This window comes from Archocentrus centrarchus, chromosome 9, assembly GCF_007364275.1.
Source record: "Archocentrus centrarchus isolate MPI-CPG fArcCen1 chromosome 9, fArcCen1, whole genome shotgun sequence".
Taxonomy (NCBI): domain Eukaryota; kingdom Metazoa; phylum Chordata; class Actinopteri; order Cichliformes; family Cichlidae; genus Archocentrus; species Archocentrus centrarchus.
The window spans coordinates 27,366,261-27,379,593 of NC_044354.1; the positions used below are offsets into that span (position 1 = coordinate 27,366,261).

General features: G+C 39.5%; 1 protein-coding gene across 1 annotated transcript in view; it reads right to left on the minus strand.

The window, feature by feature from the left end:
• LOC115786213 (zinc finger matrin-type protein 4-like) overlaps nucleotides 1–13,333 on the minus strand; it is a 120,988-nt gene that overhangs the window by 20,561 nt on the left and 87,094 nt on the right. Inside the window, exon 4 of the mRNA XM_030738269.1 lies at nucleotides 2,001–2,157. Within this exon, the coding sequence (XP_030594129.1) occupies nucleotides 2,001–2,157 (157 nt within the window). The remainder of the gene's footprint in view (nucleotides 1–2,000; nucleotides 2,158–13,333) is intronic.

Below are 13,333 nucleotides of genomic sequence, written 5' to 3' on the forward strand. Positions count from 1 at the left end.
ACCACAGTGGGCTTGCCCACAGAAAACCCATGTGGGCCCTATGTAGACTAGCTGATGTGAGGTTTTCTGTTGGCAACCCATGGTGGGCTTGCCTAGAGAAAACCCATATAGGGACACCAAAGGGCAAAAAGTTCACCCACACCTACCCGCTGTGATCTCACAGGGGCCTTTTTGCTGGCATTTCCCTGTGTGGTGTTTCCTTATTTATAATAAGGAAACACCACACAGGGAAATGTGATTTTTGTGGGTAAGTGGAAACCATAGAACACGTTTTATTACACTGTCAGAAATGTGAGGCTGTAAGAAAGTTAAACTGGATCTTACTGATTGCAAAAGAACTCAAGAAGTGGAAGATACCAGGTCATATTCCATTTTCAGGGCCAGACTAACATGTTTAATACAGTATGATTTTATTTTATTTTTGTGGGCAAGTGGCTCCATAGTGTAGTGGTTTACATGTATGACTATCAAGCAAAGGATCCCTGGGTTGAGCACTGAAGGAGACATAAATCCCTTGGGGGTTGTTTCAGGAAGGGCATCGGTTCACAGATGCCTGTTTGTATCCATCCTTTAAGTTAATGTAAGTGAAACTGTGCAGCGGCATTTGGTGAAGAGCACCACAGAAAGGATTGCAGTTTTGAGAGCTCAGTACTTCTCATTTAATTTATATGGCTATTTGGCTATTCACACATACAACAGAAAGAAAAGGTAATTTGCCTTGGGCCTGAAATAAAACAGAAGACTTTTCCAATACTTTCAAGTGTAAATGCTGTTCTCGCACTGCTGCAGTGAAAGGAATGATTCTATTCAGGTTTTTCAGCCAGAAGGTTAAGTCGAACATGAACTCAAACAAGAGGTTTGTGTGCCAATCTACCGATTCAATCCTACCACTTTAGAAGGGGAAAGAGGCTCCAGTGCCTGAGGCAGCACTAATGCAGGATAAATTCAGGATGGTCCAACAATGTGAGGCTTCAGATAATACCGTTATAAAAAAAAAAAGCACTGCCTTATCAGCCAGCTGAACACATCCAACAAATTAAAAGGAAAGTAGCAGTAAGAGCACAAAGTAAAACACAATGCTCTGCAGTGCATATCAATGACTCGGTCAACTGGAGCACCAACAAGCCACAGTAAACAAACAAAGCTCAAGGCTGAGCTATCCGCATCCACGCTGCTCACTGTGGACTCAGGTGTTGGGCCTTGAAATGATTTGAAAATGTGTTTGCTGTGTTTCTCATTCACTGCCTTCCCCCTGTAACATTTGCTCATTATTTTCGCAACTGCTAATATGTAAGTGGATTCAAGGTAAGCAGCTCTCAGCAGATTACAACAGCAGCAGGCTTTGATCACCCTGAGGTAAAGAGCAGCTGGTCATTAAATCTAAATAACACACGTACCGAAAAAAAAACAAAAAAAAAACATACAAACACACCAGCTTGCTGACCTGCTGTTGGGCTGTACATAATTAGACCCCAAATTTTAACAGGTAGATGAACTTTGTAGTGTTTTTTGACTGTATGGGATTACTGGACATGAATATGACATGTCTCTACCAGCTGATACAAGACCAGACTGTGATGCACCCCCTTGGTACAGTACACGTGCAGAAAATCAAACACCTTATTGTAACTTTAGAGATACAACGGCATGTACTCTTTTCACTTGTACTTAATTGTATCCCTGTTGCTCTTGTTGAGGGGCACATGGAAATAAGAGACCTTCCTGCAGGACAAAGCTTCTGTAAAATGTACACATAAAAAAGACTGGGGATGTATAGAAATCACCAAACATAAAAAGCTAACATAACACTGCATATGACCGAGCAATACTACACTCACAGGGTAACCTCAAAGTTAGCTATGGTGACACTGGCTAAAACCTAACAAGACATCTTGTGTCTCATTCTTTAGTTATTTTTCTTTTTAATAATAAATCCCCTTTGAACACATGTAACTCCTCCATCATGTATACCCATAATACATTTTTAACAGGGCCTATACCTTTGGTTGTGATGGCAGGCTGCTCTCCCAGTAGTAGTTTTAGCCTCTTGGCGTGGATTTTACCCTGGTAGTGTGACTGTGCCACAACCGCTGAGGTGAAGGACATGTTACACAGTGTGCAGCATTTATTCTTGTCCACATCGCCGTCGTCACTGCCCTAAAAAAAAAGGAAGCATAAATTCATAAACACATTTGCTTATTTCCGAGAGCTTTTAAAACAGCATTCAAACATGTTATATTCATTACAAAGAAAGCACAGTATACCACTTTAGCAAGACAGCTAAACACTGAACTAATCTCTACCACACAAATGAGAGGAGAAGTGTAACACTCCCAGTCTGAAGCATTTAGATCCTGGCTGAATGCAAATTGAGTTGACTCTTTTGCCCAAAAAAGCAGAAAACAGAAGCCTGACAGATTCCGCAAACAGAAAGCACGCCCAAAGACACTAATGCAAGTCCAGTGCAAGGTTTACAAAAGTCTAAAAATAATACCAAAAGTAAGCAAGCCCACGAACCATAAAGACTAGATCAATTAAATAGGAATGGAAGATTTCAGTTGAACTGGGAGTCTGAGGAAGCAGAGACCTCATCCAGATAGCCCAGGTCCAGGAAGGCCAGCACCATTTAGGTGCATAACTGGAAAAGACAGGCCAGGACACTGGTGAAGGCATTGCCTCTCTGGGAGGCAGTCAGTCAGCAACCAGTCAGAAATGCAAAGACCTTCAAAAGTCATGCTAGCGGCCAGCAGTGTAGGCAGGCTAACCAGACAATGAGTTCAGGACAGAAGCTGGACAGGCAAAAAGTGGGAACCACAGCAGGTGGGCCCCTGCTAACTACCTTACAGACAGATGCTCCTCAGCGGGGGGGTGGGGTTGGGAGTGGGGGAGCAGCTGACAGCTTACTATGGATCTGATCTGCTGCAAGGGATGCTTGTCAACTTACCAAGGAACACAAACATGCTGACTGACACACCCACAAAGAGCAGAGGGACAGGCCTGTGAGGCAGCACAAGTTGCATCCACCAGCCCAGCTGAGCCAAGAACAGGCTCAGACACATGAGGGATGTCAACCAACTCAGAGTGGGTATTCATGACTCAGGACAAGAAAATTATTAAAAACAAAAACTATTATTTGTAAGACAAAGGCTTTCCTCAAAGCTTAATACAGACTAGATGTAGAAAAAAAACAATAACACAAAAGGGGAAAGATTTTTTCACAATAAAACAGGAAACAGATGTCATGGCAAATACAGCTGACGGTCAGCTGCTCCCTGTTCCTCTGTTCTGACTCAGAAGAATGTGACAAAAGACAGAAAATGCACATGCTCTTCAAATAAGGCCAAATTATAAGATCTAAAAAACAATAGGGCAGATTATGCAACCAGCCAGGGGAACTGATAGACAGGATCTGGCAGATCTATTTTAATAGCCTGCCTGGGTGCCTTGCATCTCTGGTCTCAAGGTCTGAGCTCCACCCATCAACTTCCTGGAACAAAGAGAAAAATGTAGCCAACAGAGCAGGGCAAGATAAGTGAACCAGAGGCCTTCACCATCTTTGCAAGCTGCACCAAAAACCCATTATTATCAGAAAATACAAGACAAGCTGCTGTGCACCAAGGGTGGGATGCTAGTCTCTTTACTGAGAACTGAGAGGGAGAAGAAGAAGAAAACAGTGTCTTGCCTGGCAGGCTGGGTCACAGAGAGGCTGATATTTAGACAGGAGGAAGAGGAGAGGAGGGTGAACTCCGTGACCTCTCTCAGATGTCTGTTCCTCTGCATGGCGCACGGAAGCAGACATCTGTACCAGATGCAGTGAGTAAACAGCGAGCCCGAGTGTGGGGAAAAGAGCGTGTCTTTTCGGTTAAAATGTCTCGGCCTGAGATGAAGCGAGATAATGAGCCCACTCACCTTCATGATGAATTTACTTCTAAGAGTTCAGCTGGGTAGAGAAGAAATGTGTTTGGGTTTTGACTGGTGATTCGAGTTTTAATCTGTAATAATATTTATACTAAAATAAAAGTTTAAAAGCAATTTATAGAGAAATCAGCATGTCTACCATGTTGACCAGGTTTTGTGACAATAAAAGAAGTCCAGTATCGGCAAGCTTAACCTTCCGATTGTTCAGTGTGAATCTGTTGTTGAAATGAACCATTTTTTGAGTTTGCCGCATTCAATAAAATGAATGTCCTGTGACTATAATTCTTTAAATCTCACTCTGTTCTGGTGAAGGATACAGAGACCACTTCTATACAAACCAAAGGTATCTATTTTGGCCTTAAACCTATGTAGTTGTACTAGAAAAGCTTTACTAGATTTTTTTTTTTTTAATTGCATAGTTGATGAAGTAGTTTGTCCTGCTAGCCTTTGCTGTCCAAAATGCAAATAAGGAGCATAATGAATCACAGATGTAAGGTAGTGTAAAGTGACAAATCTTAAACTGCTGACAGTGCACTGCTAACCTCTCACTAAGAGACATATTAAAGTATACAACATGTAATTACATACATCCATCTTTCCACTTTCTTCTGCTTTTCCAATTCAGAGTCACAGAAGGTGCTGGAGTCTATCCTACATACAACAGTATGCAATTTATCTTGTTAAATGTTAAATAGTGGAGAAAGAAATTTTTGTGTGTTTGTGTCTGTGGGGTGTGTGTGTGTGTGTCTTCCCTGCTTGCCTTTCTGTATAAGTCATCACACACCACTGGGCTAATATGCACTGCTCAAAAACATTAAAGGAACATTCTGAAAACACATCAGACCTCAATTAGAAAAATCATGCTGGATTTCCATACTGATATGGACTTGGTCATGTGTTAGGAATGAAAGGATGTCACATCATTTGATGGAAATGGAAATTATCAACCAACAGAAGGCAGAATTCAAAGACAGCCCATAAATCAAAGTGAAAAACGATACCGCTGTAGCGTCCAGATATCACCCCACACTACCAGCAGTAACTATGACTCTAGCCAAATGCAAAACTAGTGAAAAAATAGTCAGAAAAGATGAAGAGGGAAAATTGTCAGTGGCCTCCATAAAACCATTCCTGTTGTGGGGGTTGTCTCATTGTTGCCCCTCTAATGCACTTGTTGTTAATTTCATTCACACCAAAGCAGCTGAAACTGATTAACCCCCTCTGTTACTTAACTGACCAGATCAATATCCCATAAGTTCATTCACTAGATGCTATACTCTGATTAACCCTCTACTGTCTGGAGCACAATTGTCCATTGTTGACTACTTTTGATTTTACATTTATATTTCACTTTAAAATGTGTTTACTTTGCATTGATGGGTATCATTGTTTCACATATGTGACTGTACAGTCATTTTTTTTTTTTTTTGTCATTTCATCGTTGCTGTATTAACACATTGGACCTAAAATCATACAAAAAAACCCAGAAAATCCAACTTTTTACAAGCATGTTTAATGAACTATTTTGACTTAAAATACAAATACAAGTTGTAAATTTCCAAGACCTTTGTGCAAATTTAGCAAAGTTATCTACAACCGTTTACATTAAAATGCAAACAATCCTCAGGTGGTTTTTGTACGACTGTTTACACAACAATCAAGAATCAGAATAAGATGCCACACAAATTATTTCTGCCACTCCAAATAAAGTTCCTGTCCACAAAACAGAGGGGCACATCACAGGCCAGGTGTGTCACTCCTCCTGTTGTACCCGACGTTTACATTTGAGTCTGCCTTTGGTGTTTTTTTTTGGCTAGAATCTGCCTTGTGCATGACTACACAACACACTAAACACAGTACACAACACATTAACTATAACACTCCAAACATCCTAAATGTCCTAAGTCTCTCAAATTTCAATAATGCTGTCCTCTCTTTGCCTCATCACTCCAACAACTTCCACCTGTTCCTCAGCAGCCAACCACACATTGCCATGTCATTTCTTAATTGGTTGATGTGTGCTGCATTTTTCCACCAATAGGAAAGGGGATGTCAACATTTTGATATATTTGTTGTCAGACTAATTTGCTGCTCTACAGTTCTTGACACAAAAGCAATTCATTTTTCTTTCATTTTCAATTCAGCAAATGGCTGTGCCTACAAAGGTCAATAAAGCAAAGGGTCAAAGTTCAGGTCAACACATCACAGGCATCGACACAGAGGGGCTGTAAAACTGTCACAACATGTGCAAAAGATGTTTTGGCTCATTGGCGAGTTGGTTGAGCTCCATCCTTGTTCCTGACAGTATCAACTACTGAATGAAAAGACTGTATACAAACGAATCCGAATGCCTTTGGAGATGCCATAACAATCCCAAAGTGATACAGATTTACTGGTTTAACTGCTCTGCTGCATTAAATTAAAGTGTTTTGTAAATCTGAAAAAAATGGGAGTTAATTCTTACAGATTATAGCAGATGGCCTTAACTTCCATTAACATCAGTTGTATTCAGTTAAAATAAAATCAGCATCTACACAAAGTTTGTGCTCATTAAGAATGCTGGATATGAGCCAGGATACAACAGCTGCCATTTGTACTCGCTTTGTTTTAGAGCCTTTAAACGTTGTTTCCTTTTTACTCTCTAAGGAACCAGTAGGTTATTTCAGCAGTGTTCAATTAGCCTCAGTACCACTCAATCAGTTTCAATCAGCCAGCTAAAGCAGTCTTATATTCACTGCATTAGCCCGTTGTGTGCAAAGAAATGTCTTTTCTGTCTAGACGAAGGTGCAGTGGCTGAACGGTCTGGGCTGTAATTATTGATGGACTGTAGGCAGAAAAATATGTTTTTCCACATCTGTCAATAATTGCACCTTTCACCTGAACTATTCCCAGTATTTGAATACATTCTGGAATTTCACTTTTGAAAAAAAATAAAATGAAGATGAAAACAATGTAGATGTAATACTGTCTGTTTATGTAATGCTAGCTAAAGACAAACATGAATACGATGTGTAACCTGCAGAGTGTATTGAATTTCGCAGCTCTTTATTCTTTTCTTTTCTTTTTGGGAAGAAATCCATCTTAAACTTTGTGTGTGCTAGAAAGAAAAATAAACATGAACATAATTCAGAAAGAAATCTGAAATCTGACGACTGTCAGCCTGGAATCAAGCTACTCTTTGTTTTGCCTTTGCTTGTTAACTATTGTGCACAAAGTACAGTAGATACAGTCATTTCATGAGAAATCAGTGAGCGCCTCCCAGCTTTTGTTTGTACAATAACGTTAGTGCATTTAATGAAGAAGAAAAAGTTATTGTCATACTTTGAATTCTGAGTTACAGCCTCTCACACTTAAGCAATTTTAAAATCTGGAACTAAATCAGTTTTTCTATCCACTCAAATTATTATAATCTAGAGCCAAAATCTTGTTTTTTTGTGTGTGTGTGTGCGTGTGTGTGTTTGTTTTTTATAACACACCTTGTTGGCTCTAAATTCACTACATCAAAAATCAACAGTTTCAACATTACCATTAACAACTCCACCGTTTCTCCCACCCGTCAGGTCAAGAGCTTGGTTGTCATTCTGGAAAGCACTTTATTTTTTCACGTATTAATAACGCCTGCTTTCGTTCAACTTTGTAACATAACCACCTCCGTCTGTCTCTCACACCCAACAGTACTGCCATCCTAGTTTATTCCCTACTCACATCTCGTCTTGATTATTGTAATTGTGAATTATCAGCAGAAATCCCTCTGCTGGTCACATCACTCCAATCCTTCAGCAACTTCATTGGCATCCTATAAAAATTCAACTCCAAGATTCTGCTTCTCACTTTCAAGGCCATCCAAAACCTTGCTCCTCCATATCTGATGGAACTTCTTCACATCAGCCCACCCACTCGCTCCCTCAGGCCCTCCTCAGCCATCCACCTTACCGTCCCACCAGCCCATCTGACCACAGGTGGAACTATTGATTTCAGGGCAGATGTGCCCCAGTTGCTTTAGGGGGTGGACTTCCACTGCAATCTAGAAGGCGAACCAAGTGTCTTTAATGCTCCTGAACATTTCCTTTATTTGCAGGTTAGTACTTGGTTAAAAAAAAAAAAAAAAAAAAAAAAACTACCACTGCCTGTCATGTGGAGAGAAAGTTTCATCTGTATGGTAAGTTTGTATTCATAATTTTAGTTCTAACACTTACGAGCAGGTGTTTAGGGACCTGCAGCAGCCTCAGCCAGCGATGTCAGGCTCTGCACGCTGCTAGCAGATACGCTGTAGCAGATACGCTGTAGCAGATACGCTGTAGCAGCGTTGTGGTATTGTAGGCCATATGCCCCAGAGTGTAGTTTTATTTGCTTTGCATTATGGATATCTGCACTCCTGCACATTTTACTGTTTAGTATAAAGATTCCTATAGGAAGATGTTTAGGTGCCTTAAGTGTAGTTAAGTTTCAAGGTGATTACTTGAATATTATTGACCTTTGAATGTAGAGGAGCATATGAATGTTTGACATGTTATAAAGGAGTATGTTTTATCTTCATTGTGCTGCTAATAATGCATGTTTAATTTGCTTAATTTCAGTATCTAGAACAGGTACATTTGTCCACTGTAATTTCGAACAGCTAAATACTGCTGTAAGATGCACTATAGACTTTGATGCTTTTAATTGCTTACGCAGGGGCGACTGTGTACTTTTATTCTGCCTACACCGAGAGATTGTATCAAGTACATATAAAATGTTGGAGTGTTCATGTGTGAATGCATTTATTTCCATGCTTATAATTGTTGGAAAGATGGACATACGTGAACTGTAAGGACAAATCATCACCCCTGTGCTTGACAGTTGGTATAAAGCGTTCAGGCTGATATGTTGTGTCTGGTTTTCTCCAAACATGGGACTGAGCATTATGGCCAAACATCTCCACTTTGGTCTCGTCTGTCCAAAGGACAGTCTTGTGGTTTGCCATGTTGCTATGTTTTTTAGAACCTTGTCCCTTGTGCACATTTTTCCAGCCTCACAAAATCTTTTGATGATATTATGTCCTGTAGACACTGAGAAATTCAAAGTCTGCACAATTGTTCTGAAATTGTTCCAATTTGTCGATGTTCTTTTTATGCTGGCCTGTCGCCACTGAACCTAATTAGTTACAAAATGTTACTTGAGCGTTTTTTTTTAATAACACTTACTTTTCCAGCCTTTTGTTGCATCGTCCCAACTTTTCTGAAACATGTTGCTGCTATCAAGTTCAAAATGAGGTAATATTTTCCATAAAGAGAAACAGCCAACCCACTGACCAACCTAGGTCCAACAATATAATCATGGACAGAAATTATTGATATATTACATTTGTAACGGTATGTTATGAAATTGGAAAACCACTATGGCATCGTTTAAGCTTTGATAAACTGCTTCAAAGCAACACTGACTGACTGCGTTACAAACCATGCATGCAACATATGCTCATAATTATACTCCAATGTTGTAAAATTGTTGCTCACTTTGGAAGCATTTGCATGCAATCTGTTAATTCTGAAACTTTACGTAATAATGTAATGCAGGATTTGACATTCTTCATTAGAAAAACATCCACTGTTTTCCACACCATTGGATACCCATAAGTATGGCCGCTGAAGGTCGTAACTTTTCAACCACACCCCCACCCACCACCCAATGCCACAATAACGTTAATTTTGATAAGCCAACATGACTATGCAAATTGATTCACACAACACTCACAGTAATAAGGCTAGTAATGATGCTAATTAATTGCTTAATGATGAAAACAGATATGCAGCACCATCACCACATCACCATGGCCTGTTATTTTTATTTTTTTTTCATGATGAAAGGGAGGTGCGTGGCTCCCAAGAGGAAACTAATGTCATTGTGTGGGAGTTTCTGAATTGCAGCAGACAAACATACAGCAATCTAAATAAGCTGAGGGCAGAGTGTTAAAACAGCTCAGGAGAAGAAAGTACAATTGGTTAATATGTGTTTTGCGATTGTGTCAAATTTGAAATGGTTGGTGTATCATCCACAAAAGGATGTGCTGAATAGGGGAGGAAGAAAAGTGCGCCTTATACATAAAAAACAATCTTTGTCTCCAGTGATGTTTGATGTGAAGGAAAGATACTCGTATATATTTGATGCTAGTCTTTTTCTGGGAATGCTGTTAGGCACTTGAGAACAGTGATATGTTCCACCAGTGAATAATCCAAATGTGGATTATTTACAAAATAGACAAAAACATTCAGAAAAAAAAAAAAAAATCACTTCATGACCTTTAAATCAGAAACACGACAATTTTATTTATATAGCACATTTCATTACATGCAAACTCAATGTGCTTAACAAAGGATAAAAACATAAAAACATGTGAACCCTGAGGCAGTGAAAACAGAAAAAACATAATAATAATAAAAAGCACCCAATCCATCTGTCAAATTATGTAGAGTCCATTTCACAAGCCACCTAAACACATTTCACCCTCACGCACCCCAAAAACTCACAACATCCTCCCAGTACAGCTTACAGAAAGGTGCAAATATCAGCGTCTTACGACCCTTGGACAGAAAAGGTCTTATGGTGCAAACTAAATATATAAGACCGACAGGGCTTCCATACTGCATGACTGAAAGCTGCACTAATCTATAATTGTACACATTAACAAGTGATCAAGCAATAACGTGTTACTGGAAATGAGTAGAGTGTAAATGCAGTTGAAAGCATGTTTAGCATTTAATAAAACACGTCTTTTGTTTTTATAACTCTGTTAGATGCTTCTGATCAAACACCCATCCTACTGAGCACTGAGAGGGTCTTTTATTGTATCTGCCAAACTGCAAATAAATCCACCTAGAGCACCTGAATCTGTATTTCCCTTTAAGTTCAGGGTGTTTTAGCTCCCCATTTCCCCTTATTTTGGTTTTACAGCTCAATAATTCACCTGTCCTCAACACCATTCTCAGCACACTGCTGTTTTTAGAAGAAAACCCACTGTATGCCACTTACACACCACTTCACTAGCAGTGACACACTGACTCATCCTTATAAGGCTGTTTTATGTTCTAAATTTACAGTACCAGAGCAGAGTCCAGTCAAAATCTGCCTGAGTGAAATACAGTAATTCTAGCTTTTTTAGAGAAGTGCTTGGCCAAATAATATCATGTGAAACACGGCACTTGCTGGAATCTAAACACTGACATGAACAGTTCATGGCCTCAGTGTACTCAAAGTGCTTCTTTCATGTTATAAGGAATAGAAGCAATAATATCATAATGCTGCCGCACACAGTAGACGGGCAGTTCACATGTAGAGTAGGGGAAGATGGGAATTTGCAAAAGGAATGTTGTATCTACTGCGGGTGTGCGTGTGGGAAATAATAAGTCTGCTCACTTCCAAAGAAATGAGAAGCCTTTAATTTTTATGGTAGCTTCATTTTAATGGAGAGACAAAATATCAACCAAAAATCCAGGAAAAAAAACATTTCCTGCAACAGCGTGAATGAAACTACTGTAATAACCACAGCCAACAGCCAACATGTGGTTATTACATGGCAAAGATTTTCCTACGTGAGAAGTGCATAAAAAAGGAATCCAACTATCACACATGGGAGAAGTTGTCGTGTGTGATTATAGTTTTAAAATAAAAGAATTTAAAAGCATTTGCAAGAAGAAATGTGTGAAACATCAAAAATTATGTAGAAAAAAAAGTAAACACAAGAAAAACAACACTGGTCATTGTTAGCTTGCAGAATGAAACTTAGCACAAAAATAAGGAAATCTGTGTCTGATCAGTTGTTTCTTTGTTGTAACAATGCTTATTGCCAATAAATCTTATAGCGTTGGAAACCCTGTTTATTTCCCCTTAAATGGTGCCACATTTGTAAGGAAAATGCATTTGTGGGTTGAGCAGCAGAGTTGAGGATGTGGACTGCCAATGCCAAACAGTTTATTCTGCTATTGACTCTTGTTTGGTGTTGCTTATTGGATTGGATCATTGAAGACTGAAGAAACAAGACATATTCACACTTTAACAGTTTATTCATTTAACAAACAGAGGCCTCAGCAGTATCTGGAAGAACCATACTCAGCCACTACAGCCATGCACCTCCTGCTCCTGCTGGTCCCCCAGCTCGGTCACACACTGCTGTGGGATGGCTTCAGCAGTATGTGTCGCAAGTCAGCCAGTGTGGTTGTGTTGGCCACTCTGGCAGAAACAGCACAGCCAAGCTGATCCCACAAGTGATCAGTGGGGTTGAGGTCAAGACAAATTCTGGAGGTAGTCTCTGCTAAACCCAGCTCCGTCCTAGACTGTGGAGATATGGGATTGCCACTGCCTGCAGGATTTCATCTTGATATCTCACTACATTCAATTCAATTCAATTCAATTCAATTCAATTCAATTCAATTCAATTCAATTCAATTCAATTCAATTTCATTTATGTAGTGCCAAATCACAACAAACACGTGCCTCAACGTGCTTTATATTGTGTGCTGAAGATGCTGAAGTCTGAAGAAGCAAGTTTGGAAAACAGACAGAAGTAAAAAGAGGGTTAAAGCTGAGATGGTTCACATGTGAAATATTGTTAAGGAAAATGAAGAAAAGGGGAAACTCGGGCTACACTTTTTCATTATTTTTTAATTAAACACATTATTTGAACACAAATTTTTCAAAGCTCTTTAAAAAAAAAAAAAAAAAAAAAAAAAGCAAACCATATTTGTTTGAAATGAGAAAAGAACTTTTAATCATTATATCATTATTAGAGCGCCCTCCAGTTCTTCATGATAATTTTAATAAAATTATAATAAACAACTAAAACAACTGTACTTCTTTAAAATTTAATTGAGTACACCTGCTCTACAGCATTAGACAGCAAGCCCCAACCATCATCATTCCCTGTCTGTAAGCATTTAGTGACAGTGGGGAGGAAGAGCTCCCTGTTGTTACTAGTTGGGGGTGAGGATAAAGAGAAGGGAGAAAAATGAGTACAAACAACAAACAGGACAAAACACATACTGTAAGAGAGAGCAGGTATGGAGAAGCAATTCTCAGTGCATCATGGGAAGTGCCCTGGCAGCCTGAGGCTAAAGCAGCATAATTAAGGGATGGTTCAGGGTCACCTGAGCCATCCCTTAGTACAAGCTTTATCAAAAAGGAACGTTTTGAATCTAAACTCTGACAACCTCTTTACATGAAAGTAGAAAAGGTATCCGTCTCCCGAATTTAAAGTAGGAGCTGGATCCAAGGGACAGGGTGCTGCTTCCCATCCCACTTTGGAAACAATCACAAGCAAGCCAACCATAAAAAACAAGGTTATTAATGTTAGTCCTACAGTTGTGGAGCATTTACTGATTCCGTTATATTTAGCTTGCACTGTATCGTGGCTGCATTCAGACAACTGACGCTCCCAAAATTA